The 27758-nt window shown below is 40.8% G+C and overlaps 1 protein-coding gene across 4 annotated transcripts; it reads left to right on the top strand.

Moving 5' to 3' along the window:
- The first annotated feature begins 1791 nt into the window (after positions 1 to 1791).
- Slc17a1 (solute carrier family 17 member 1) lies at positions 1792 to 27110 on the top strand. 4 transcript variants are annotated; one of them, XM_085831222.1, is made up of 15 exons: positions 1792 to 1895; positions 4099 to 4167; positions 6149 to 6321; positions 7037 to 7270; positions 7351 to 7438; positions 8088 to 8174; positions 10037 to 10155; positions 10257 to 10418; positions 11536 to 11668; positions 11761 to 11908; positions 13810 to 13911; positions 14281 to 14313; positions 19056 to 19146; positions 23595 to 23731; positions 26680 to 27110. In XM_085831222.1, exons 2-14 carry the CDS (start codon positions 4140 to 4142, stop codon positions 23727 to 23729), a joined length of 1533 nt encoding a protein of 510 aa, XP_085687348.1. In that variant the 5' UTR covers positions 1792 to 1895; positions 4099 to 4139; the 3' UTR covers positions 23730 to 23731; positions 26680 to 27110. The 4 variants fall into 4 exon arrangements, with proteins under 4 accessions (XP_085687348.1, XP_085687347.1, XP_085687346.1 ...); XM_085831221.1 differs by lacking the exon at positions 1792 to 1895 and adding an exon at positions 2333 to 2483; XM_085831220.1 differs by lacking the exon at positions 1792 to 1895 and adding an exon at positions 3902 to 3997.
- The last annotated feature ends 648 nt before the right edge of the window (positions 27111 to 27758 follow it).

Raw genomic sequence — 27758 nt, 5'->3', positions numbered from 1 at the left:
AGTCCCAGCACCCACGTCAAGCAGCTCACAACCACCACACCAGGGAATCTCGCACCTTCTGAACTCTGAGAGCCCCACACGCAGGCACACATATATACTCATCATGCACAATTTTTAAAAAGAAATAATGACATGCTGGCTGAGGGTGTGGCTCAGCTAATAGAGTGTTTGAACATCATGCGCAAAGCCCAGCATGGCAGGCACAGCATCTAACCTGGTACCATGGCACATATCTGAAATCCCTGCACTTGGTAAGTAGAAGCAGGAGGATTGGGAATTCGAACCTATCCTTGCCTACCTCGTGACTTCCAAGCCAGTCTGGGCTACTTTAGAGTCTGTCTCAAAAAAACCAAACAAGAATAAAGAAGACAACTTTGAAGCAGTTGAGATGTATAGGGTTACTGTTTATTTCCTAGTGTTTGTAGCATGTTAACTGTTTGGTTTCGGACCCAGGGACAAGGGACTGAGAAGTGTATTTTATATACAAAAGCAGACCTGGCCTCTGGGTTCTCCCAGCATCCCTCAATTCCTACCCCATCCTGGAACTTTCCAGCCCAGAGATGGGCTTCCTGTATAATCCAGACATTTTGGTCTCTCTTTCTTCTCTCTTTGTCTGCATGTGCTTTCTCTCCTCCCCCACCCCTCCCCCTTTTCCCCATGGCAATTGTCCTGGTTTTGGTTCTTGGGGCCAGTGAACTCGCTGAGAGCAGCTTCCCAATAAACCTGCCTTTAATATAATCTATTCTGGTTTAAATTGGTGGCAGTGGAGAAATAACCTGTCATTAATTATACTTTTAAATTTCTCTGATGAATTAAGTTCCCATGATGAGTTTTTTGTAGAAGAAATATATGATGTCCAATAATTGGTTTAGAATACTGTAGAAACAACTCTTGAAAAGGGAAATTCAAATGCTAGTTGTAGTTGAAGGTAGGTACTAGGTCAGTAGTTATACTAGACTGTTCTATGTCTTTTGTATGTCTGAAAACTTTCCATGATAAACCAGTAAAGTAAAAATTTAACTAGTAAAACATGGAATCCAGATGAAGCAACTTCAGAACATCATGATGCAATAGACAATAGAGTCAGCAAACAGAAAGATGAGCCCTTCTTATGTAATTTGTCCCTAGAACTTAGGACATTGATGCCACGGGGGAGCGTTGTTTATTCACAAGGTGGACATTGAACAACTACTAACTTGGAGCTTTCAATCATTAAAAAAAAAAAAAAAAAAAAAAACCTTTCCAGAAGTTACCAGAAATTGCTGGCTATGTGAGCAGATAGTACGTACTTCCTGGGCTACCCAGATGATCAACACACCTAATAATCACAACTCCAGCTGAGTAACAGGACAAAGCTCCTTGGCAAAGGTTTTCAATCTTTGGGTTTTCTTTCCCCTCCCCCTCCCCTTCCCTGCCTTCTCTCCCTTCCCTTCCTTCTCTGATACACTGTCTTATCGAGCATCTCGGGCTTACCTCACACTTGTTATGTAGCCCAGACTGGCCTCAAGCTCGTGATCCTCTTGTCTCAGCCTCAAGTACAGAGCTCACAGGCCCTCACCGCCTCTGACCTCAACATTTATTTAGGGGGGAAATGGGTTTCAAGTCCCTGGAGCATCTGCTAAGTGTCAACTATTGACATGTATTGAAAAGGCATAATAAAATGAAAATGCTTAAAGGATATTAGCGAATCATCAACAGTGGAAATCATCTGGCTCAAGGCTTAGAAGTTCCTAACTGGTCAGTAGATTACAATTCAATTCAAAAGAGTTTCTGCAGGGCTGAAAGGTTTGGAAGAGCCAGGAGCTGAACCAGGAGAAGCCCAGAAAATATCACAGCTTTGAGGGACAGGCCATAAGAAAAGGTGCAGCTTTCTGAGCACAACAAAGTTCAAAGAGGTATGATCGCTGAGGAGTAGGGGAGTTGGAAGGTACAGGAGGGGAAAGGGAGATGGAGCAAAGGAGGAAGAAGGGAGAGAGAAGGGTTGAAGGGGGGAGAGAGGCAATGAGGGAGAGAGAGGGAGGGAGGGAGAGTAGAGGGAAAGAGAAGGCAGGAGGAGGAAAAGGAAGGAAGGGATGGAGTGGAGGAGGGGAAAGATAATAAAGCTAATAGGACACGCCTAAAGTCTAGCGTTTCAGTGACAATCCATGGGATTCCAAAGGCCTCCTCAACTGAGACATCCTAGGAACACTTCTGAAAGGCATTCTCTGTCCTGCCTCGGCTGGAGGCTATGGGATCAATTTACTGAATCTTGAAAAGGCCAATTGGTTCCCAGAAGGTTCTAGTCCAGGAGATCCCAAGACTCAAGCTTTTCCTCAGAAGATGCAAGGCTGGGGCAAGTGTAAAGTTAAACATTAAGCATTACCCTTGGCATGATGAGGTCAAAGAATTTGGTATAGAATTTACCAGCAAGTAGGAAAAATTCCACACTAAAGTCGAGCTAAAAGTCTTCCTGGAAGAAGGAAGGGCCGTTCTGTCTTAATCAGGTCAGTGTGACTCTTGTTGTGTGCCAAATGAAATGAAAGTCTAATTCTCCAGAGGGCTTTTGGGGTCCTTCCCAGGTAGATAATTTCCCAAGGTGGGAAATCAATGTGGGCAAAATAAAAAATTAGAATTTGTTTGTCTTTTGAGGCTTCTCTCGGGGAAAGGGAAAAAGAACATTTTTTAGGAATGAGTGTGAAGTGTGGGTTACTTGCAAGGACATAAAGAAAGAAATGGGGTGGGCTGTGTGATGAGTTGTCTGTGACTGCTGTGGGGAACACTGGCAGAGGAGAAGGGCAAGTGTGTACAGCCTGTGTGTATGCTGGGCTGCAAGTGTGTGTGGTGTGTGCACTTTGTGCACATGTAGATTATAGAGGTAGATGTGGGTTTGCTTTGTGTGTGGAGATGGTTCTGTTGCATGAGAGAGGGGGTGTTGTAGTATTTGTGTGTGTTGTATATGTGTATGTAGCATGTGCATGTATGGCATGTGTGTCATATATTTGTGTGTATAATATTCATATACTGAGTTTATGCATAGTATTTATGTGTGATATGTATGTAATGTGTTCTTGTGCATATAATTTGTGTGTAGTAAAGTTATGTGTGTGATAAAGTACATATTGTATTTGTTTGGATAGCATATATGTACACTGTATTACATGTATAGTATGTATGTGGTTTTCTGTCTGTATGCAGTATGTATTTAGTGTTTCTGTGTGTATTTGCAGTATTCATGTATTGTACAAATATCATATGTGTTATTTTTCTCTGTGTGTGTAGTGTTTGTGTGTATATAATTTCTTTCCATTTGTATATGTATATTGTTTATGTGTGCATAATGTTTCTCAGTGTGTAGATTTGTGTTTTGCATTGTATGTATAGGATTGTATAGTGTTTCTCTATGTATGTAGTATGTGTGTAGTGCTTGTGTGTATGTCTAGCATAGGTGTATTTTTATGTGTATGTAGTGCTAATGTTTCTCTGTGTATAATATCTATGTAAAGTATTTTGGTACTGTGGTTGTATGAATAATATGTGTATAGTGTTCCTGTGTGTAGTGTATATGTGTAGATGTGTGTGGGTAGTATCTGTGTGTAGGGCTGTGGAGAATGGTCTGTCTCCAGAGAGGGTGGCACTAATAAGAAGACAGTCATATTTCACCTCTCTTAATGTACAGAAAATGAGGTTTACTTGTATTTACTCCTTTCCCAATATTTGGCTGCTATGTACATGTAAATTTCTAACCACCGCAGCCTCTTTCTGCCTGATAGCTTACTGTCAATTTGCCTTGCTGGGCAAGCCTACTGTCAGTGAATGTCCTCAATTTTTATTTCTTTAATAAAGTCTTTATTTTTCATTAGATTAAACAAAAAAAAAAATCCTTGGGTTGGCAGGGCTGCTTGTTTTCTATAGTTATCAGGTTTTCTATATATTTTAAATGAGCAACAACAAAAATATCGTGAAAGTGGAATGTTAACTAAGGCCCTCAGTGGAGGTGCAAAGTCACTGCATCTATCTGGTAAGTCCTCCTTTGATCCCAGTTTTTAGTCAGAAAGGGGTCCTGGGTGCCAGTTCAGTTGCTTCCTGAATTGTGTTGACCAGTGTGTTTTACACCCACAGTGGATGGAAACCAAGCCCAGCAACAAGAAGATAAATTTCAAATGGAGAACCAGTGCCTCCCCAAGAAAGGTAACGCTGTCCCACTGTCCAGGAGTTTACTTCTTCAACACAATACCACTGATGGCATGAGGGAGATATGTCCTACAGAAACATAAACAGAAATTTTCAGGAAAGACACTAAAGTTTTCACATGATGCTTAAGGTTTTTCTGACATTCCATAACTATGATGCAACTAGCAGCATTTAAATATTTGTATTTAAAATTCATAATTTAAAACCCAATATTTGTTCAGCTGAACTCCAAACCATTGTGGATTCATGTCACTTTTCTGTTTTAGAATTTTAATCTTTGTAGTTTTGTCCCATGCCTGTCCCATTATTTAATAGTGGCAGTTGTAGGGTCTTACATTTTCTTCCTTTGGCAAGTCCACAAATAGATACTGTGTTCCAACTGGATTGCTCCTATAGGGTTTAGATGGTGATTTAGAGAGTGAGATTTTGAAAATCGAAGTGATGAGCTTTTGATGAGGTTTAAGATTTAAGATAATGTTACAATAATAAGGGGTTTGGGATGCTTAGGATGAGTTGACTGTGTCTTGCATGTGTGATGAGCACAAATGAGTGGACCATGGTAGCAGAATTCTTATACTGCCCCTAAAAGATCCCAACCCTGGTACGTGCAAAGAGTTTCCCAGTTAAATGGGGAAATTAACAAGGTGAACGTGATTGAATCACATGAGCCTTTAAGTCTGTGTTTAGAGGTCACAGATGGAGCAGTTAGACAGACGTGAGGCAGGTGTGGCATGGTAAAGATTACTCCTGCTGGTTTTGAAGATAGGAGGAGCCATGCAGATTATTTTTGATGGACAGATTTCATAACAATCAATTTATATAGAAGACAGCCTTTCGTGACTAGGTTTTAGCCTAGCACGTTTGGCTGAGATGAATCCAGGCAGCTGGGACTTTTAGTGAGTGCCTCCTTCCTTTTTTATTCTGAGCAATATGTTTTATGTTACCACAACACCGTATGTTTATTCTTTCTAAACATTCTGCTATTTTAAATAAAACTGATGCAAACATTTTTCTACAAGTCTTTTTGTGAGCATATGTTAATTTTTCTTGGGAGAATTATTCAAAGCAGACATTCTTTCCCTTCATTGAATTATATTGTTCATTTACCCAAAAATGTTTAGAAGCTGGGGAGATGGATCAGTCAAGAAATCATTTACAGCACTAGAGCCATCGCCTGTGTTGAGACTCCCAGCACCCATCCATATAAGAAGTTAGGTGTGATGATATGTCATTTGATCCTGGTACTGGAGAGTCAGATCCAGGAAGATTCCTGGGGCTTGTTGGCCAGACAGTCTAGTCTAACAAGAAAGTTCCAGGTTCCAAGAGAGGCACTTTCTCAAAAACTAAGGTGGATAAAATGCAGAACAATAAAGACACTCAACATCGACTTCTGGACTCCACACATGTGCAACCATCTTCCCCCAATATGAGCAGGTATACAAACATGCAAAACACACGCACGCACACACACACACACAATTTAGTTGTAGATGCACATGTATTTCTGAACTCTCTGCTTTTTCCCACTGATGAATGTGTTTAGTTTTATACCAATGCCATGTTCTTTATTATAGCTTGATAATTTCTCAGTAAGTTTACTATCTTGAGGGAAAAAAATTCTCAGTGTGCAACTGTCAACCAGAGTTGTCATATCAGTTTGAAGATGAAAGTATTTTCTTTGACAGAAAGGGACTTACTTCCAAAGGAAACCCAAGGTATTCATCAAAGATCCATTCAAAATAGACACACACCAAAACATTTGGAACTGAATTAACTTTCTGGGACATTCTAATTGGAACAATTTCTTAAAGTATTAAATTATTAAATCAATATCGCATTTTCCCATTAAATGGTAATTTCTAGAAGGATGTTTTGCAACAACATTTTAACTTACTATCTAGTATATCTAGGGTTGCAAATACCTGAATTTTTACTTCAACTGTGTTGCTAATTGAGATTTTCTTTTTCAACTTCTCAGTTCCAGGGTTCTGTTCCTTCCGGTATGGACTGGCTATCCTTCTGCACTTCTGTAACATTGCCATCATGGCCCAGAGAGTGTGCCTGAACCTCACCATGGTAGCCATGGTGAACAACACAGGGTCACCCCACTTATCTAACGAATCTGCAGTGGAGATGCTGGAAAATGTAAAGGTATAGTGAAAGTGTAAAGTGCAAGTTTAAAACTTAAACTCGTGAGCTAGGTTCTATCGAGGTCAGTTATTATTGGCAAGATAATAGGAATAATTAGAATATGAAGCTTAAGTTTAAATGTGGATGACAGCACTCACTAGGCTGAAGTCTCAGAATGAACAAAAAGAAAACAGGCTGAGCATCCCCATTCATTTCTTTGTTCTTCCTAACTATGGATGCAACGCAACCAGTAGTCTCACCTCTCCCCACTCCCCTGAGCTGACTTGCTGGGATGACCCACATTGTGAAATTATGACCCAGAAGAAAACATTCCTTTCTTAAGTTGCTTTTCTTAGGTATTTTGTGATATTGAAGAGAAAAACAAACACAGCACATAAAAACAAAAACAAGCTCTGTGCCTAAGGCTGGTCACAGCAAGATATATTATTATGTATTTGGCAATATCTCCAAAATCCCAAAGGATTTGAAACCTTTCTGTCCCAATTATTTCAGATAAGAGATACTTAACCTATAATTGAAAACATGAATAATATGTAAATATATGCAAATGACATTATATGATGATAAAGTTGTTTTGTGGGGGGAAAACCTTTAGAAAGAAGTGGGAACTCCTTTACCCAGACTGAGTAGGAACATCACACTCTTGGGCCCCATAAACACCAGAGTTCCTCTCCAATGCAGAGTTCTTAGACTTGTCTCTGTGTTTTTCTTTTAGAACCCTGTGTATTCCTGGAGTCCTGATATCCAAGGGCTTATTCTCAGTTCTGTCTTCTTTGGTATGGTCGTGGCTCAGGCTCCTGTGGGGTACCTATCTGGAATATACCCAATGAAGAGAATAATTGGGTCTTCACTGTTCCTCAGCTCTTTGATGTCCCTGCTCATCCCACATGCTGCACAAGTCGGAGCAGCTTTAGTCATTGTGTGTCGAGTGCTCCAGGGAATAGCCCAGGTATTAGGGCATGGCTAAAACTGACACAGAGTTTGAATTCAGAGTATTAGAGTATGAAAGTGCTCATCATTTCATTTCAGGGAACAGTGTCAACAGGCCAACATGAAATATGGGTCAAATGGGCACCTCCCTTGGAACGAGGCAGACTTACCTCTATGACTCTATCAGGTAGGTACTTAAGAACCGCCAGACCCTGTATTCATCTCATGGCATGGTCTTTCTGAGAGCCTTTAAAAACATGTGCTTTGAATTGCTGGGCACTTCAGAAATATCCCCTGCGACATTCTTGCTTTAACTAGGGATAGATTAATGACTCAGTGGATAAAGGGTTTGTCACACAAGCATGAGGACCCTAGACCCACATCAAATACCAGGCACATCAGCACACATTTATAACTCCAGCACAGTTGGAGAAGAGACAGACATGGGCCAGAGGCTCAATGGCCAGCCAGCAATACTGAAACAGTGAGTTCTAAGTTTGGTGGAAGATCTTATCTCAATGTAGAGGCTAAGAGAAAAAAAAAATAGAGATTGACCTCTAACCTCCAAATAAATGCACATGTTCCCCCCATACCATACACACACACACACACTCATGCACAAAGAATTTGTTTAGAATGAAAAAGAGGTGTCCTTAATTCAAACAACAACAAAAAAGAGAGAAAAGCCAACACTTTCTCCAGTCCTCCTAAGTATTGTGAAACACGAACTTCTTTCATTGTAGGTTGTTCATTACATACAGTACAGATACTTATTAGCTCAACTTTCAGATGTCTTTGTTAATTTAACAAGGGTGTCTTCTGTGCCTTTCCATTAGGGTTTGTAATGGGACCATTTATTGTCCTGCTTGTGAGTGGCTTCATCTGTGATCTTCTGGGCTGGCCCATGGTCTTCTACATCTTTGGTAAGTTTTTTTTTTTTTCTTTTTTAAACCTCAGCAACTCATCAAAATGTAAGAATACACAAAAATCCAAATTTAGTATAACATAACAATTTATATGAAACCCCTATCCTAAAAACTTTACAGTCTTGACCGAGGGAAAGAGAAGCCAACATTGAAGAGGACTGATTATAATCTCATACCCAGTTTATATAACTACATGTTACAGTATGGTACATCTTATGGAAAACCTCTCTGAGGGACCAGACTATCATAACATCACCTATACTGATTTCTGAAAGGTCAAAGGATGAGTATGTTATGTACAATCTGCACCTGCAATGCCAGGCCATACACTGTATAAGAGTCAGTAAACAGAATAAGAACACATATTGCCAAGTGAATTACAATGTCACCTTTGGATTTCAAGCTGCAGTGCTTGCCTCTTTTGACTAACTTCCCCCTACAAGATTCCATCCACTTCCCAGATTCCACAACCTTTCACACATGTGCTACCAGCTGGGAACCACGTGTTCCAACGCAAGAGCCTCTTGGGACATTTCACACTCAAGCCATATTGCCAAAGGTCACAATTTTTGGCAAACTTTGGATTTATTTACTGGCTTAGTGACTTTTCTAGTGACCAAAGAACTATGTGCAAAGTAACTCATAAAACTAAGTATTTAATTTGAGGGCTTGCTTACAGTTTGAGAGAGTAAGTTTGTGACTGTAATGGTGGGAAGCAGGGCAGCAGGCAGAGAAACATGGCACTGAACAGTATCTGAGAGCTTACATTTTGAGAGTACAAACATGAGGTGGAGAGAGAGAGAGAGAGAGAGAGAGAGAGAGAGAGAGAGAGAGAGAGAGAGATGGACTTCTGAAACCACAAAGCCGACTCCAGTGATATACTTCTTCCAACAAGGCCATACTTCCTCCTACTTGGCCACACCTCCTTCTCCTTCCCCATCAACTGAGGAGCAAGCATTCAAACATAAACCTATGAGGGCCACTCTTATACAAACCACTACATTTTCCAAGCAATTACTTTGAAAGACAGGCTATGGAATTATAGAGGCAATGTCACAATGTAAACTTAGGTTACAAAAACTACCGCTACTCCTAATCCTTAGTGAATAAGTGAGCCAGAGTTATCAGAACCCATCAAAAAGTCCCGTAGGCTGGACGCCTGAAGAATGCCTGCTTACTCACAAAGAACACACATAAGGAGGTAACTCTAGTCGAGAGATGTTTCAGGTTTGAAAAGATACCGTACTCTCATGAATTCTCTCCCGCTCCTCCCTCCCCAGGCTTTTTATTTACCAAACTACAGGAAAGCACAGGGGTAAAATGGCTGTTGATATTTCTTCAAGCCATCTATGGCTAAGTCAGTGGGAAGTGGAACGGAGTCCGAGGGCCACAGATAATCCCCATGCTGTGCTAAAGGCAGAGTCATAATGGGGTAACACATCCACCCTTATAAGCCCTCTGCTCTTCATCACCACACCTATCCCCAATAGTAATGGCAATTAGGACCTGGAGCTGTCTAGCTCTGTGAATGCTCAGTTTGGAATGCTTCTGAAATAAAGAGCCATTGTAAATCTGGAAATATAAAGGTCCAACATTAGGGAACCCTAGGTGAGTAAGGGGCAGGGGGACTAATTGGATTAGGACAGACCATCGGGCTAATCAGCACTTCAGCATTTCAGTAAAATTCATCCTACAGCAAGGGTCAACTGTGATTACAAAGAAAACTGTCAAAGTGTGGGCCTCACGGGGTTTTAGAGAAGAAAGAGACCACCTGGAACCTCAGACTTACGCTCTGAAATGTGCTTGCTGGATCCAGAACTCTAGGTAGGACTTCCTTTTAACGTGTGTCTCTTTAATAGGTATTGTTGGGTGTGTTCTGAGTCTTTCCTGGTTCTTTCTGTTCTTTGATGACCCCAAGGACCACCCATATATGAGCAGCAGTGAGAAGAATTACATCATATCCTCCCTCATGCAACAGGTAAAACGCTGAGCCCCTTTTGGGCAGCTTCTAGATTCTCCTCCAAACAAAACACATTCCATCTGACCCTCACTCGAAACGATTCTTGATTTATTTTCCAGGCCAGCTCAGGCAGACAATCCCTGCCAATCAAAGCTATGCTTAAGTCTCTTCCACTCTGGGCCATTATCCTCAATAGCTTTGCTTTCATATGGTCGAACAGTCTCCTGGTTACATACACGCCGACATTTATCAGCACTGTGCTTCATGTTAATGTTAGAGAGGTATGTGTACCATTTGTTCTCATTTTTAACTTTTTTACTCATCTTTATCTCTCTGTGTCCTGTGACCATCATCACCCAGTCTTTGCTTACTTCCTACACTGGCTAGTGCTCTTTACCTGGAGATGCACGGTTTTCTACATGTGAACTCTGCCCACACAAAGAGTGTTGGTATAAATCGTGGAACTCCATCATCAACACACATGTATCTACATTCACACAGTCCCTCAGCACCCCTCAATATATGCCTTGGCATATTACTTAAGACATGAGTTAGTATTGTGGTGAATGCCTGCTGGCTATCTCAGCACGTAGGACCCTGAAGTAGGCAGATTGCTCTAACTTTGAGGCTAACCTGGACCACAGTATGAGACTTTTATCTCCGAGAAGGAGGAGGAGGAGGAGGAAGAGAAAGCTTGAGACTACTGTTCCTTTAGGGGTATAATAGTGGTCTAATAGCCACAGTCTGAAAGCACTCCCATTGAGAAGCCATTACACTAGAAACTTTCCATCATTTGATATTGAAGTTTTCAAAAAAGACTAAAATGGAGTCCAGGCTCCCAGCTGTGGATCTTTCTTTCCCGAACTTCCTCAAGCTAACGAAAGGCCAGCATACTGCCGTGCCCACGCGGGCTCTCACTGATTCAACTTCCTCTTAATGAAACCAAGGAGCTTACCTAGAGCTTCCCATGACCAGGCAGAGCAGGCTCGCTCTAACTGTTGTCAATTATCTCTATCATCTCTATCATTCTCCTCAGGGCTGACACTTCCTGTTCTCAGAGGTCTTCTCTTGCAGCTTTCTAGGTTTCATGATACTAAAAACAACAAAATCTGTAGAAGATAATAACAATTCTTACTAACCACTGGAATTCATGGTGCCAGATACAGTCCTGCGGTATATACCTGGAAGGTTTCCTATATCAATTTACATGCTTCATTCATTCATTCATTCATTCATTCATTCATTAGATGGGACTAGGGGCCGATCCCAGTGCTTTGTGCATGACCAGTCACATCCTTGAGCCCAGAGTACACATTAGTTACTGGATTTCAGTAGAAATAGTGATGGTCCAGGACCACTTCTCCATCATGTGCACTTAGAGTGATGTTTCCTCCCCAGAATGGACTGCTGTCCAGCCTCCCCTATCTGCTTGCCTACATCTGTGGTATCCTAGCAGGTCAGATGTCAGACTTCTTCCTGACCAGGAAGATTTTCAGCATAGTTACCGTCCGGAAACTCTTCACCACATTAGGTAAGGAACAGTCAGGACAGACAAAGACTTGGGGAATCCATCAGTCCCCCTATGAGGAAGCACCTAGCTGTATGCTCTGGATCTCTCTGCAGGGAGTTTCTGTCCCGTGATCTTCATCATGTGCCTGCTCTACCTGAGCTACAACTTCTACAGCACCGTCATTTTCCTGACACTTGCCAACTCGACACTTAGCTTTTCTTACTGCGGACAACTTATCAATGCCTTGGATATTGCTCCCAGGTAGGGCTCTCTTAAAATTTATTTATTTATGTGTCAATAAATAAAACTACATGGATTTATTGCGTACAGCATGGTTTTGAAGTGATGCATTATAGAATGGTTAAATGGAACTAAGTAACATATATATTACTCATATGGTTCCTTTTTATTTTTGAGGTGAGAATGCTTAAAATCTACCATAGTAGCAGTTTTCAAGCATACAATGCACTGCTGTTAATAACTACAGTCACTGTGTTGTATGTCAGATCGGTTGAACTTATTCCTTCTAATTGAAATTTTGTATCTTTCCTAAACATCTCCCTTCACCCGCAGACTCTGATAACACCCATTCTACTCTCTACTTGATGAATTCAATTCTTTTATATCCCACATGTACATGACATTGTGTGTCACTTGTCTGTGACCTGCTTAGTCCAGCCCACATTATATCTCCAGGCTTATTCATATTGTTAAAAAATGATGGGGTTCCCTTGGTTTGAAGAAAACAGCATTCCACATAGTCCGTCCATTTAGGGTGGACACACGGTTGTCTCTAGTATCTGCACTAATTCAAGTTTCAACCTGTCATGATCACTTCTCTCTCTCTCTCATCTTTTCTGTAACAGCCATCTAAGAGGAGGTATAAGGTAGAATCTTACTATGTTTTGAACATGTTAAACATGTTTGTGTGTGTGTTGGACATTTCTAGGTATTTTCCAGAAGTATCTGTTTGTGTTCTTTGATCAAGTTTAATTACGTTGATACTGAGTTGTTTCTGATGTATTTCAAATAATGATTCCCTTTCAACTGTGTGGTCTACACTTCCCCATTGCATTGGTTGTCTCTTCATTCTGCTGTTTCCTTAACTTTGTAGAATTCTGTAGTTTGAAGTAATTCCATTCTTTTTCCCTTGCTTTTTTTTTGTTGTTGTTGTTTGTTTGAGTTCTTTAAAGTAAAAAAAAAAAAAAAAAAAAAAAAAAAAAAAAAAGCATTGGCCAGTCGGAAGTCTTGGAGTTTTCCTACAGTGTTTGCTCTCTTTCTTTCTTCTTCTTTTTCTAATTTCCTCATCTTTTAAAAAGTTTTATGTTTTATTTTTAGAGACATGGTTTCTCTGTGTAGCTCTGGCTATCCTGGAACTCAGAGACCTGCCTGCCTCTGTCACCCAAGTGCTCCCATTAAAGGCATGTACCACCATGGCCAGCTCCTGTAATGCTTCTGTCTCATAGTTTTATAGTTTCGAGTCTTCTTTTTTTTTTTTTTTTTTTTTTTTTTAGTCAAAGCACTATATATTATATCAAAAAGAAGGGCACAATCCTGTTTTCTTCTGTAAATAGATATACATTGGTTCTAATAGGTTCCAATACTATTTATTGTTCTTTTTCTATTTTGTGTTCTTGGCAATTTTATTAAAAACTAATCCTGCCATAAATACTTTTATTTCTTGACTCTACTTTGCATCCTTGGTCAATGTGTCTGCTTTGATGTCAGTACCAGCTCCCTTTCACTGCCATGCCTTTGAGGTATATTTTGGAAATAGGTAGTGCAGCCCTCCTGCTTTGTGCTTTGTCCTTGGGGTGGCTTTGCCCACCTTTGTGAGGCCATATCTATTTTAACAATTGCTTTTTAACTTTGTGAAAAGTGTTGTTTGCATTTTCACAGGGCATGAATAGAGTTTAGATCATTTTGAGAAACAGACATTTTATTAATTTTAATTCTTCTGACCCAAGAACATGGGGTGTGTTTCTCCTCTGCATGTGTTTCGATCCATCAATGTCCCATAGATATAGACTGCAGCTCATTCAATTCCTTGTTTAAATTTATTCCTAACTACTTCTTTCCTAGTTCTTCTAAAAGGGGATTATTATAATTTTTTCTTAATTTGTTATTAAGTAATGATTTTAAAATAGCTTTTTTTCTGGTAGTGTGATACATGCCCTAATTCCAGTTCTGGAGGCGAGGACGGGAGGAGCAGAATCCAAAGCTACAGTCCTACTCAGAAGCGGGAAGAAAATAATCTCTGGGAGGTAGAGGGAGAAAGGGATCTGGGAGGAAGTGAGGAGGGGGCAGGAAAGGGGGCAGCTCAGATATGGGAGGAGATGGGGGAGAAGTACAGAGGGTTAGGCATTTGAAAGTAAGTGTATAGCAGTGGGGGAAGGGACTGGGGGTAGCCACTAGAAAGTCCCAGATGCCAGGGACCCAAGAGGTTCCCAGGACTCAACAGGGAGGATATTAGCCAAAGTCAATCTCAGCTATTGAGCAAATTTCAGGCCAGCCTAGCCCACATAAGGCCCTATCTCAAAATGCCGAAAACAGAAAAGGAAAAATAATATGTTTCGTTCTCGAATCCTGATCTCAGGGGCACTTCAGAATTTCAAATATTATGACGTTCACAGGAAGAAGAGTAACAGCTCTGAGGAAATATCCGTGTAAGTCAAATATAAATAATGATAATTATACACATAGACTGTGCACCTGTTACAGATCTATACAAAGTATCCCAGAGACAGTAGGTACCTAATTCAGAGTCAAATGATTGGATTATTGGTCTACATGGCTATTTATCTCAAGCCAACCTCTGTGTTGGTATCCTCATCTATAAACAGGGATAAAAAGTGACTCCTTACCTCGTGAGTTGTTGAGAGCACTGAGGGGCCATGTGTTTGGCACATATTTATAATCCCAGAACTCAGAAAGCAGCAGCAGAGGGATTTCATGATTAAGATCACCTGGGTTATATATAGAATAATTTAGTGTAGGTAAAATGTACATAGTAGTGCTTTGGTACATAACGAATGCCATTGGGATTGTCCACGTCGTCGTTTCTGCGGTTAAATGCATGTTCAGGTGCTAATCTCATAACGACCTAGACTTACTTAATTTACTACCAAGGAGATGTGTGTTCGACTACTTAACTTTTAAGTTGTGGCTGCTTGTGTGGAATTTTTGTTAGTCAGCTCTCTGCCACTATACCAAGTACTTGAAGTAAATCGATTTATAATGAGAAAGGGTTAATTTTTAGTCACAGTTCGGGGACTTTAGTCCTTTATGGGTGAGCTCCAGCGCTTTGCCTCTGTGGGGGTGTGTCGGGGGGGAGTGTATGTGCAACAAAACTTCTAATCTTCCATTAGGACATAGAAGGGCTGCATCTCCATTGAGGGAATATTCCCCAGTGACCTAAAGACTGTCCCTTAGGTCATACACTTTCACCACCTTTGGTGGCACCAACCTAGCAACCAAGCCCTTCACAACCAAGTCCCTGGCAACCAAGCCCCTAGCAATCAAGCCTCTCACACATGCATGGGAATCATAGCAAGATCCTACCTGAGATTTTAGTTCATACTTACTTAGTGTGAAAACTGCTGTTTATTAGCAAGGTCCTTTGAGAGTTTTCTGTGACTTTCAGAAACAGCTCTATAATTCACAGCAGCTTACATATAACACATGGAACCATGGGGCTAATGGTCCATGGAGAACACAGACAAAATATGAACAGGATTATCCAAAGCAGTAGCCTCCAGTGAAGTAAAACAAAATAAAACTCCACTTATCACAAATTTGAAAAGAAACTGGTTCACCAGGTTCACATAAAGTGTGAAAAATGTATCCAGTTCATTCATTTATTTAGTTTCAAGAACTACTCTTGGGGCTGGAGAGATAGCTCAGTGGTTAAGAGCACTGACTGCTCTTCCAGAAGTCCTGAGTTCAATTCCCAGCAATCACATGGTTACTCACAACCATCTGTAATGAGATCTGATGTCCTCTTCTGGTGTGTCTGAAGACAGCTACAGTGTACTCATATACATAAAATAAATAAATAAATCTTTTTTAAAAAAGGCAACCAAGTATTCTAATTGTATAGAACTATATAAGGGCACAAAAATTATTTGATAAAGAATATGCAACATTGATCTGTTGGCTAAGATCAAGTATAGAATGTCAATATCGATTGAAATATGTTCACTTAAAAATTAAGGCTATATTCACAAAAAAGTATTTGTGTAAAATCATAATTATCATGTTAGTTATATCTTTGGTGCTTATCATGCCCTGGTATGAATATAGTAATCTTATCTACATGCTATTGGTGGGCAAACAAGCGATGAAGGTAGGGAGATTCCACAGCTGGGTATGTTTTTCTGCAGAGACTTGCTATAGTCAGCCCTGGCCTCAGTGGTGCTGTCTGGCAGCCCCCAGCAGCGTGTAAGGTGACCACTTGGGTGACATCTAATTTGCCCTAAACTGCATCATTCCAATGGACTTAAATTCCTTGTTACAGCAAAGAAAATTCTGAGAGGAAGAAGAGGCATGCAAATGTGGTTTCATGAAAACATTAAGAGAAGAAGATTGAGTGAGACAGAGAAGGCCTGGGAACATGGTAGCAGCCAAGCCTTTGGGGTGATAAGAGCAGATGTTACGAGCAGATTCTTAGGATGATCTGTGGTGCTGTAAGGCAGCAATGCCATCTCCTACAGCAGCTGCAGCAGCAATTTCAATTATTTTGGCTATTTTAATCAGTAAGGGGATTACATGACTTGAATTCTCCCACAGTGGACTGCACCATAGTTCAGACATCTTAATTTTGTTCAGATTTTATTTAATCATTTTCCACTCAAGTATTAAATCATTAAGAAACCTAAAAACCAAATAGCTAAAACAAACAAACAAAAAACAAACAAACAAAAACAAACACTGCAATGTTTTATTTTGTTTTGGATTTTGGTTTTCGGTTTTGTTTTATTTGCTTACAGAATACTTTAAATCATGGACTGCTCCAGCTGAAGAATAAGGAAATTAGAGCTGAGCACTGCACAAAAGTCTGTCTTACATTCAAGCAATTGAAAGGTCCTCATGCTTTCCTGTATCAAACCCCCTCCCCCCCCCCCCCCCGCCACTGTTGGTAGGAGACTGTGAGATGCAGGATAAAGCTCATATCTGCCCAGCCTATGTCAGGGAGGTGCTCCATCTTGTGGGTGCATGAGGCATTTCAGAGGAAGTTGTTGGGACAATGGGGGTAAGCCATGTGCCCAACTTCCGTATTTTCTACACTGGTTAAATTAAATCTACAAGGAAATACGGCTTTGCTGCCAAGAAGAGAAATAGATTAAATTAACAGATTCAAAAATCAATGGAATAATAAGAAGTCTGACAATACTATCATAATACCAGATAAAATAATGTTTAGTCCAAGAAGCATCACTAGAAATTTTAAGGTGTACTTCAGAATTGTCAGATAAGTGTATCAGACTTCTACTTTTGTTCAAACTCATAATTTGCATTTATTTATTATTGATGTGAGTGTATGTGTGTATGTGGTAGCCAGAGAACAACTTTGTGAAGTCAGTTTTCTCCTCCCACCTTAGGGCTTGAACTCAGGCTGCCAGACTTGCACAGCAACTGTGCTTACCCACTGAGCCATCTTGCCAGCCCATACATTTTTATTTATATTCATCACGAACTGGGGGAGTTCAAAGAATTAAGAGGTTCAACTGAACTACACTTAAATAATTAGACACAGTTACGAGTAAGGGACTTTTGGGGGTCTCAACAAATTATCCATAATAAGAGGTAGACAACAAGTTGGAAATTATATTGATGATTAGAAGAACAAATGAACATATCTCTCCTAACTGACATAGTAAGTCTATGTAATTATGAGTGGTCTGTATGACTTGATTGAAGGGTCATAAAGCAAGCTGCAGTTAACTCAGCACAACTCTACTCACCCAGAACATATTCTCTGGCTGCAGTGGCATAAGTCTGCCATTGAAAGGAAAAGAAGAAAGTCCAAAGCAAGCAACAGCTTTAAGAAGAAGAAGAAGTTCTCACCATCTCTATTCATCTCCAAAAGCCAACTCACACTTAATTCTGCAGCTGCATCAGCTGCACCAGATGCTGGGAATATAGATGTACCTGAACAACAGGTTCACATCAGTTTCCCAAAGACATGACTCAAGAGGATCTTAAATACTTTTAGGGGCCCATACAAGTGTTTCCATTTATCTTAAGATTAAAAGAAAAAGTATAACCTTGATGGTGATAGAAAATCTCTCTCTCTCTCTCTCTCTCTCTCTCTCTCTCTCTCTCTCTCTCTGTGTGTGTGTGTGTGTGTGTGTGTGTGTGTGTGTGTGTGTGAACTAGTATTTTTATGAGCTCATAAAGATAGAAGTAACAAGAGCTCAGAAAAGTCATAACCGGCTCCAATCCCATCCAAGGGTTTTGTTGCTATGGCAAACAGGTGGACTGCAAAAACTGAGCCCAGCTAATGGTTCCTGCCACCACCAATCTTTGTGGCTGCTCAGGAGCTTAAGTATTCTTTACAATAGGACAGTGACTGGGGTACTATCCTAATAGGGTACACGGTCTACCCTTCCCATGACTCAGCTCAAAATTCCAATCTGCTACCTTACAGTGTTCCTGAGCAGAGGCTGATAAGTTAAAAGAAAGGCTCTATACTCCTCCCACATGGAACATGTAAAGGCAAAGCAGATACAGTGTAGTCCAAAGGAAATAAAGAGTCTGAAGACTCTCACACTCATGAGAGGAAAGACCTTCTAAAATAGAACCTCTAGCGCCGGGCTAAAGAGCCAAAGCTCCCAAACTCCTCTTGACGAAGTACCAACTCACCCTCCATGGCTGGTGGACTTGCCCTCTCCTTGGTCTGGGACAAACTGTGGCTTCCTTGTTTACTTGTTCATTTCCCTCTAAGGTTGCTACGAACATCCAGGATTGGCCAATCATAGCTGCTAATAAACATTCAATGAGCCTTCTCATTTCCCCATCCAGGGACTGGCAGCTCTCCTCAGGGTTGGTGGCCCAGGGTCTGTTTGATGAGACCAAGTGAACACAGACCTTCAGTCAATCAGTCTTCACCCAGTTCCTATGAGTGTCCATCTCGCTTTCCGAATGTCTTCAGCTGTACTTAGAAGTCACAAACACTGCTGAGTTTTACTCTAAGCATGCTCCCATTTCTGTAATATCATAGATTTTTTTAGTGCTAAGGTCCACCTTTCTGATGCTGTAGAACAATGAGAATGGTGCTACTATGTTAATGAATGCAAGCAATGGGAATGGGCATCCACCAACCCTCCCCCAGCCTCACTGGATTGGGTGGCTTTGCCTGAAGCATTTGGACCACTTTTCATCTGTGTTCTCTTTCCTTTCTGTACAGATATTATGGATTTCTTAAGGCAGTCACAGCTTTAATTGGAATGTTTGGGGGCCTGATTTCTTCAACTCTTGCTGGGTTGATTCTTAATCAGGTAAGTAGCATGCAGATATGCATATTTAATTTTTTCACTATTGATTGTGTGAAGAAAATCCCTTTCTCCCTCCCTCTTTCCTTCTTTCTCTCCCTCCCCCTCTCTCTCCCTCTCCCTATTTCTCTCTCTCTCTCATCCTCCCTTCTCTCTCACACACACACAAACACACACACACACACCACACAAAAGGGGAGGACATGCCAACAGCAGATGAGTTTCTGTATCATTTGACGACAAGTTCAGTGGAATCAGATGGTCCTCTGACTCTACAAGCTATTCTTTCTCTCTGTCGGTTAGTTTTTAGTGTTTGGAGCTCTTTGGTTATTTGAAAGGAAATGGGTCTCTGGTTTTAACAGGGAATGTGTAGCTGTTGGAACAGGATTTCGGCAGAGTGAAGGGTAGTGGAAGCAACAAGCTTTGTCAGAAAAGAGACTAAAATCAGGACTACCCAGAGCTAAAGGTTGAGGGACACTGTCATGTCTACCAAGGCAGGCTCCCATCTGCAATTGTTACAGAATTACTTAAACTCTACAACATGGACACAAATGAAATATTCTGCCCATTTAAAGTTACTTATAAAACATGCTTGTGGCTGGTAAAATGGCTCAGTGGGGACAGTGCTTATCGGACAACCTGGTTCGAACCCCAGAATCCACATAAAGGTGGAAAGAGAGAACGGACTCTTCAAACATTTCCTCTGACCTCGATATTCATGTTGTGGCACATGCATGTATACACACACACACACACAGTCTGCAACACACACAAATAATAAATCTTAAAATACATGCTTCATCTTGAAAAAAACAAGAGAACATTTTAGACACTCAGAAAAATTGATCCCAGAGAGGTGAGTTACCATAGGGCCACTGGCTGCCTTGGATGAATGGACAAATAATCATCCCAAACTGGCAGAGCCAGGATGGGCATGCTGGCTTAAATGTATAGTGAGAAATGACTACACCTCATTCTGCATCCACAATACCACAGCTCATGCTTCCTGCCACCATAGAAGCTGTGAGCAGAGGCAGGAACTGCATCTTCAAGTAGCCCTTAACTTACAGTGTGGGGTTCACTCATGTGAGAAGACAGCGGGTCAATACCCTTGGAAAAACTGCCACTAGCTGCTTTTACAGGAGGCAGTCAATCATTCTGGAGGTCAGTCTTGCCCTGCTGGTCAGGTAATCAGCAACATTGCTGAGCCTTGTGATGGCTGGGCCTCTCTGGGTATTGTGCCTTGCACTTTCCCCTTATTCTCTAGGAGCCTGAGACCAGGCACTTGTTTAAATGCTGAGTCTGAATAGTGTCAGCCATGTGTTTCTCCTTTACTTGGGCTGGAGTGTTAACTCAGAGCAGCCAGCTGCTAGCACTGTGTGCATTCTAAGTTATTGATAGCATGCACATACAGATTCCTTTCTACAACATGGAGGACAAAAGTACCATTTACAGTGTAGACTCTAAAAGGCTCCTCGTCTACCCCAGCCCCCAGCCCCCAGCCCCATCAATTGCACTAGTCCATACACTGGTTTGTTTGAGGGAAACCTCCCAAGTGGAGAAGTTGTGCTGGGAATTCCTTTGGTTGTTTCCCCCCCACACAGTATGGGCCAGGGTCATATTGCTCATAGAGGAGCCTCCAAAATCCTGCTTCTCATATATGATGTCAGAAAGGCAGAAGACACCGACAGAACTACAGAAATTCCTTGGTAGGGGCCATGGCCTCACTAGAGAAGGGAAATTCAAGGCAAAAGGGGGTCAGATCTCTTGCTGAGCATAGAGCCAGTCACACCCATTCTTCCTGCAAGTCCGTTCAATTCTTGATTATTGTCAGCTGAGCAAACTTTTCTGCTAACTTCTCAAATGTGAGGAAATAAAATTTCAGAAGTTTGCAAAGTTGTCTCTGCCCAGGAAGAAATCCTGCCCTTGCATAAGTGTGAGGGAAGAGAAAATTTGAATAAAATGTCCCCTTTGCACGGGAAACAATGAGCCAACAAGAGTTTGACATCCACACTCAAATCCTGTTCCTCCCCAAATTTTTTAAAACATGTTTTTTAATCTTATGTGTATGGGTGAGCCTGTGTACGATATATATGCCTGGTGGCCACAGAGTCTGAAACAGAGGTAATATCTTCTGGAACTGGAGTTACAATCCATTGTGAGACACCAAGTGGGTGCTAGAAATAGCAAACCTCAGGCCTTTGGAAAAGCATCTAGTGCTCTTACCCTCTAACCCATCTTTCCAGTCCCATCAAACCCTGTTTCTTCTAAATGTCTCATGCAGAGAATTGTTCTACAAGACCTGAGCTTTCTGGTTGGAGCAAACTCGGTTTTTCTAGAGAAACATCCTGAACTCATGTTCCATGGGATTTCAGGACACATGGCACAAAACTGGGGGGAAAAAAAATCACAAACCACTTGAAGAAATGTGAAACAACACACACACACACACACTCACACACACACACACACAGAATGAGAGCATCAAAGATATCAGAAGTGATGCAGGCATTTAAAGATGTGGAAGGAGAGACAAAGGATATCAGAAGCATGACAGGTGTCAAATTGTCTTATCTACCCTTTGTGGTCAACAATATAACAAATTAAAAATAGAAATAGCAGACATAATGTAAACAAAAGGAGCCTATAAGGCCTCTGCTTCTAACAGTGGAAGAGTGAATGGTTCCAATTAATTGTATTAATGTAAACAGTTGTTAAGGCTGGAAACTGGAAGGGGAGTTTTCCTTAAACTTGAGCAAGCTGAAGATACAGAAGTAATAGCAGGCCATGTCTGCAAGAAGCAGAAACTCAAGGAGTTGTGCCAAAATGGCTGCCTTTTTTTTTTTCTTCCTATTGGAAAAAGGACTTTTGAATTTGGGAGTGCTCTCCAGAAGATGAAGGATGGAGACCCCAATAAACCAAACATTTTAACTGGAGATTTTCCAAGGGCTGCATCTGAAGAAAAGGGTGACCAGAAATAGTAGCCAATCCTTGAAATCTGCCTTTGGTCATTTGGGTGGCATAAAAAAAGCAACCCAAATCTGAGGTGCATCAGGAGCGCTGAGACCTCCCAGTGAGCCCAAGGAAGCAAACCAAAACACATCTACGTGGAGGTGACCTGGTTTCTGATACAGCATAAATATGTAAATAGCATAAATCAATGGTCTGTATGGATTATTTTCTAAATATCTGCACAAATAACACAAAATAATTTTAGTATATTATTTATAGCCCTAAAACAAGAATTATATATTTTAGAACACCTTTGATTAATTATTTACATATCTATGGAGAAAACCAGGAGATAGATGTTACAGAAAAAATTTAGAAATTTAATAAATAGCAAGATACACTGTTTTCTTATATTAAAAGACTAGAAATTGTAAAATGCCTTCTAATTTTGTTATAAGATCTGCTGGTTCAATATAATCCAAATCAAAACTTTAAATTATTTTCTGTGAGTAATTATAATGTTTTTTTATAGAATTGGCATGTGTATGTTCACAAAGGGCTAAGAATAACTGGGACGTTTGGGGTTTTCATTTGTTTTGGGTTGGGTTTTGGTTTGAGACAGGACCTCACCTTGTCGGCCTGGCTGAGCTGGGACTCACTATGTATCCTATGCTGGCCTCTTACTTGCACCCTTTCTGCCTTCCTCTGCCGCATCAATGTTGATATCTCAGGAATGTGCCACCACATCCAACACCAAAAATTCCTTGAAGAAGAAAACCTGGAGTGCTTTTCCCTAATTGTATCAGAATACTGCCATAGTCAATATGAAATAATATGAGAGGCACTGTAGGAAAATAATAATTATCGCACATAGGTTGTTTAAAAATAATAGTTATAGAGCATAGAAATTATTTAAATCTGCCAAATGCATTTGAAAGCACACTTTCTCTCTACACACCTGTCTATATCTGCTTATCTGGTACAACATACTGTTGTCTATGTAAGATAACTTGAAAGAGAGGGAAAGTTTAAAATAATATATCACGAGAAAAAAAAGATACATGAATTATAAGAAACAGGTACATTGCCAGATAGTGGTGGCACATGCCTTTAATATCGGTGCTTGGGAAACAGAGGCAGGCAAGCTGATATCTAAGTTTGAGTCCAGCCTGATTTACAAAGCAAGTTCCAGGACAGCCAGAGATACACAGAGAAACTCTGTCTCAAAAACAAAACAATGACAGAGAGAAAGAAAGAGAAGTGGGGCGGGTGGGGGTTGGGGGAGAGGTATATTAATGGCTTGTAAAAACAGAATTGTATATATAGAAAGATAAAAGTACTTGTGTAGCGTGAAATGATGAATTTCTTGGTTATTTATACATTTTTGAATGCTTGAGTGACCTGTGTTGACTCTACATATTATTTTAATGCTTATTTTAAGTGTTATAAGACAGAAGATCAAGATCAACCCCTCATACTTACTTTGTATCTTAATCCCTCAGGATCCAGAATATGCTTGGCATAAAATCTTCTTCTTGATGGCAGGCATTAACGTGTCATGCCTGGCTTTCTATTTTCTATTTGCTAAAGGAGAAATTCAGGAGTGGGCTAAAGAAATAAAAACCACACGACTGTGAAGGTGAGACATTGTCAGATTAAGGACAGCGTCGAAACTGAAGATGTGGTGGTGGGGGTGGGGGTGGGGCTGGATTAGAGCTGCTGAAGACCAGCTGCTGAGACAGAGAGCAATCAGAGCCGCGCGCGGGCTGGGGGAGGGGAGCATGCTAATTATGAACCAGTCATGCTGATACGACCGCCCAGCGGGAGCCTGCTCTGGAATTCTGGGAAGACTTCAGAGTTGTTATATAAATTTAGGAAACTGAGCTTGAAAAACGAACAGTGAAGAAAGATGCAAGAGAGATGAGGAATACCCTTCAGGAACATAGGATAAGGGTTAGGAAGTGTGAGGTGTTGAGGTGAAGGAATTAATATCTCTGCAAAGTGCTCTCTAGGACTTAAAATACATGGGATCTAAAATTCACCTCTGGGACAGGCAAGAGCTGTCCTAAAAATGATCCAGGCTAAAACAACTTTCCAGGGAATGATGAAGAGAAGAGGTCAGCTAAGGTGAGAGAGTCTGGCACTTCGCTTTTCATTTAAACTACGAATGATGAGTAGCCAGGAGAAGAAATGACTCGTGGATTAGAATTGGCAGTTGTGAAATAGCCCTGTTTTTAAGTCCCATTGAATCAAGAGGCCGTTGTGGTAACTGCCATTATCTATCAGTGTCTCACAAAAGGAGAGACAAAAAGACTGTGAGCCTGCTTTTTATCTTTCTATGCATGGGAGAAGGGAGTGCATGTGTGTCAGGGCTCCTGTGGACACAGATGGCTGTTGTGTACAGGAGCCAAAGACAATCTCACATGTCATTCTTATGCTGCCCACCTCTTTCGAATCAAGATCTCTTATTGGCCTACAGCACGATAGAGTCTACAGGCTGGCCAATCAGGCCCACTGATCTTCCTTTCTTTGCTTCCACAGTGTTTAAATTCCTAGCCTGTGTCCCAATAGTGTACACTTTTACATTGAATCAAAATCAGGAATCAAAGTCAGGTCCTTTTGATCGCAAACCTTTGAGCCAAATATTTGTTTTCTGTAGTTTGCTTTATCAGTAGAAAAACGAAGGAAGGAAGGAAGGAAGGAAGGAAGGAAGGAAGGAAGGAAGGAAGGAAGGAAGGAAGGAAGGAGGGAAGGAGGGAGGGAGGGAGGGAGGGAGGGAGGGAGGGAGAGAGGGAAGGAAGGAAGGAAGAAAGGAAGGAAGGAAGGAAGGAAGGAAGGAAGGAAGGAAGGAAGGAAGGAAGGAAGGAAGGAAGGGAGAGAATGTGATGTGAGGAAATAGAAACAGTCTCTTGGAAAGAAGTATGGAATCAAAGAGGTTTTGTTGCTGCTCTTGGCTGCTTGTTTGGAGGGGAGATGCAATTGCTGATAAGCCAATGGTATGTACAAGCCACTGCTCGTCAGTCCATTCTGCTGTTGATGTTAATGCATTTTTATATCTACTTTGGTCAGAGTGTGTTACCCAAGAATTCCTTGTAAGAACTTGATCCAGTGTGGTGGTGGGAAGGCCTCAAGCTCACTGGAGTCCAGGCAGACTAGCCTGGAATACGAGATCCTTGTGCCTTGGCAGCTTAGACACTGACATTACAAATGTACATCATCGTGCCTGATTTTTAAATTCCATCTTAAATGGAATTATTTTCTCAGTTTAATGTTTGTATTAAATGCAATAGGAGTACAATTAACTTGTGTACATTTCCTGCCCTACAGTTTCATTAAGCTTAGGTTTTGGTAGATAGTGTCAAACTTCTGGTTAAATAATTTTGCTATCCATGAATATAAATAATTTTTTCCCCAGTTTTCAACCTGGATAACTTTTTCTTTCCTTCCTCTTCTCTAGTTGCTCTGCTAAGAACCTTTAATTATAAAACTGAATTCAAAGGACAAGAGACAAGATCTCTTATCTGCTGCTTGTCTTTGTTGGTTTGGCAGAGGCCAGCATGATCTCTTTGAGTTTGAGGTCAGACTGTCTCTGAAGTGAGTTCTAGGCCAGCTAGGGTTTTACACAGCAAAACCCTGTCTCAAAATAACAAAAACAAAAACAAAATCAAGTCAACCAAACAGAAGAACTCAACCACAAAAACAAAACAGAACAGAATAATGTGCGCTTTCTTCGTTGTTGCTCCAGTTAGGGCCCTGTGTGTGCACTCTGGCTTTGCACACCAGGTTCTGAGGAGGATGCATGAATCCAGAGCTGCAGATATGGATAACAGACAAAGGCCAGGCTCATCCTAGTCTGTCAATAGCAACCTCTCAACTCCTATAGATGGCAGTGATGGTTCTCAGATAGGTGCTTCAGTGTAGGGACACAGAAATTGGAGTGTGTGCTTGGTTGAGAATCACCAAGAAAAGCTTTATTTTCATTTTCTTTTCTTTTTTAAAAAACATTTATTTATTTATTTATTTATTTATTTATTTATTTATTTATTATATGTGAGTACACTGTAGCTGTCTCCAGATGTACCAATAGAGGGCGTCAGATCTCATTACGGGTGGTTGTGAGCCACCATGAGGTTGCTGGAAATTGAACTCACAACCTTCGGAAGAGCACTCGGTGCTCTTACCCACTGAGCCATCTCTCCAGCCCTATTTTCATTTTCTTAATGACAAATTAGTTATTGAGAACTGAAATTTGGGAACAGAGAGAGAGAGAGAGAGAGAGAGAGAGAAAGAGAGAGAGTACCTATTATTACTATAAATGCAATGTGCTGCTTTTGAGAGCAGCAATATCGAACTGCAGGCGTGCCAACTCTGACGGACATAGCGGGGTTTTAATTTGCTTGTTTTGTTCTCAAGATGCAGCCTCAACACATAGTATGGAATATCCTTGTGCCCTGAGAATGGACCTACAAAATGCTGCAGATGCTCATATATTAACACATACATTTCTCAGGGCAGGGCAGGGCCCGGCAGGGCAGATGAAGGTGACAAGTGAACACCTGGCAGTCATATTTATTTTTATGTTCACAGGGAAGACATGTGAAGATGGCATTGATAACCTTTCACTGGACAAGAAAGACAACTTGAGAAAAATCTTCTAGCCTAGACTAATGTCTCTGAAGTGTTAGACTCTTCAGTGACATCTCTCTGTGTTTTGTTTCCTTTTTCTACAAAAGTTAGTAGAAAAAGGAGAAGCTGAGAAGCCTGAGGTCAGCATCCTTATAGAAAGAAAGGGGATCCTTCATGGGGCTGCAGTGCTGGGAGAGTCGTGAACACCTGGAGACAGGTAGCATGAGGCTCCTGAATGCTCAGTCGCACCCACTTCTGTCTGAGTGATTCTTTTGCACTGTGTATTGTATGTAACAAGTTATACTTCTGACTTTAAAGGAGGATTTATTTATGTCTTCCTCTATGATCTAATAAACAAACATAAGACAAAATTTTACTCTACAACTTCATGAAAAGTCTTTTGGTTTGTGGTTTGTTTTGGTTTTTTCCATTTTTTAAAAATAATTTTCAACATTTACTCCTCTTTGTTGAAAATATGAGAACTATTTGAAGAATCTCAAATTATTTGTATTCTTTCAGGATGGCCCATTTAAAAAGAAAATACAAAAAAAATCAGTTTCCTCATTGATGGGCTCTGGGAGAAATCAAGCTTGTTATATGCAGGACCTAAAGATGATCAGTTTAACAAACAAAAGACAGGGATTGGCAAGGTGGCTCATCAGCTAAGAGGACTAACTGTTCTTCCAGAGGACCTGGGTTTGATTCCCACCAGGAACATGGCAGCTAGCAACCACCATCCATCTTCTGGCCCTTATGGGCACTGCAAACATATGGTGCCTAGGCATGCATGCAGGCAAAACCCTTGTATGCATAAAATAAAAATAAAAAAAAGAAAGAAAAAGAAACAAACGAACAAACAAAAGGAAATTCAAGAGCCATGGGAAGGAAAAGGATGAATTGATGAAGATCATGGATAGCTGACTCTGTGCCTTAATGAGCCTTGGGTCAGTTCCAGGATTGCCAAAGAGAGTGGTGGTGTCACATCAAAGTTCCTGATACCATAAGAAGAAGAGTTTGTAGGCTCTGAAATCAAGGCATAT

This window comes from Mus caroli, unplaced genomic scaffold (genome assembly GCF_978045245.1).
Source record: "Mus caroli unplaced genomic scaffold, Mus_caroli_1 scaffold_15, whole genome shotgun sequence".
Lineage (NCBI taxonomy): Eukaryota > Metazoa > Chordata > Mammalia > Rodentia > Muridae > Mus > Mus caroli.
Note: the sequence above shows the minus strand (reverse complement) of the source record. Positions and strands in the feature narration are given on the sequence as shown.

Coding starts and splice junctions, on each gene's coding strand:
- Slc17a1 (XM_085831220.1), top strand. CDS start 3,949: ATGTTAACTAAGGCCCTCAGTGGAGGTGCAAAGTCACTGCATCTATCT. Junction 4,168..6,148: donor CCAGTGCCTCCCCAAGAAAG/GTAACGCTGTCC, acceptor TCAACTTCTCAG/TTCCAGGGTTCTGTTCCTTC. Junction 10,419..11,535: donor TTCATGTTAATGTTAGAGAG/GTATGTGTACCA, acceptor TTTCCTCCCCAG/AATGGACTGCTGTCCAGCCT.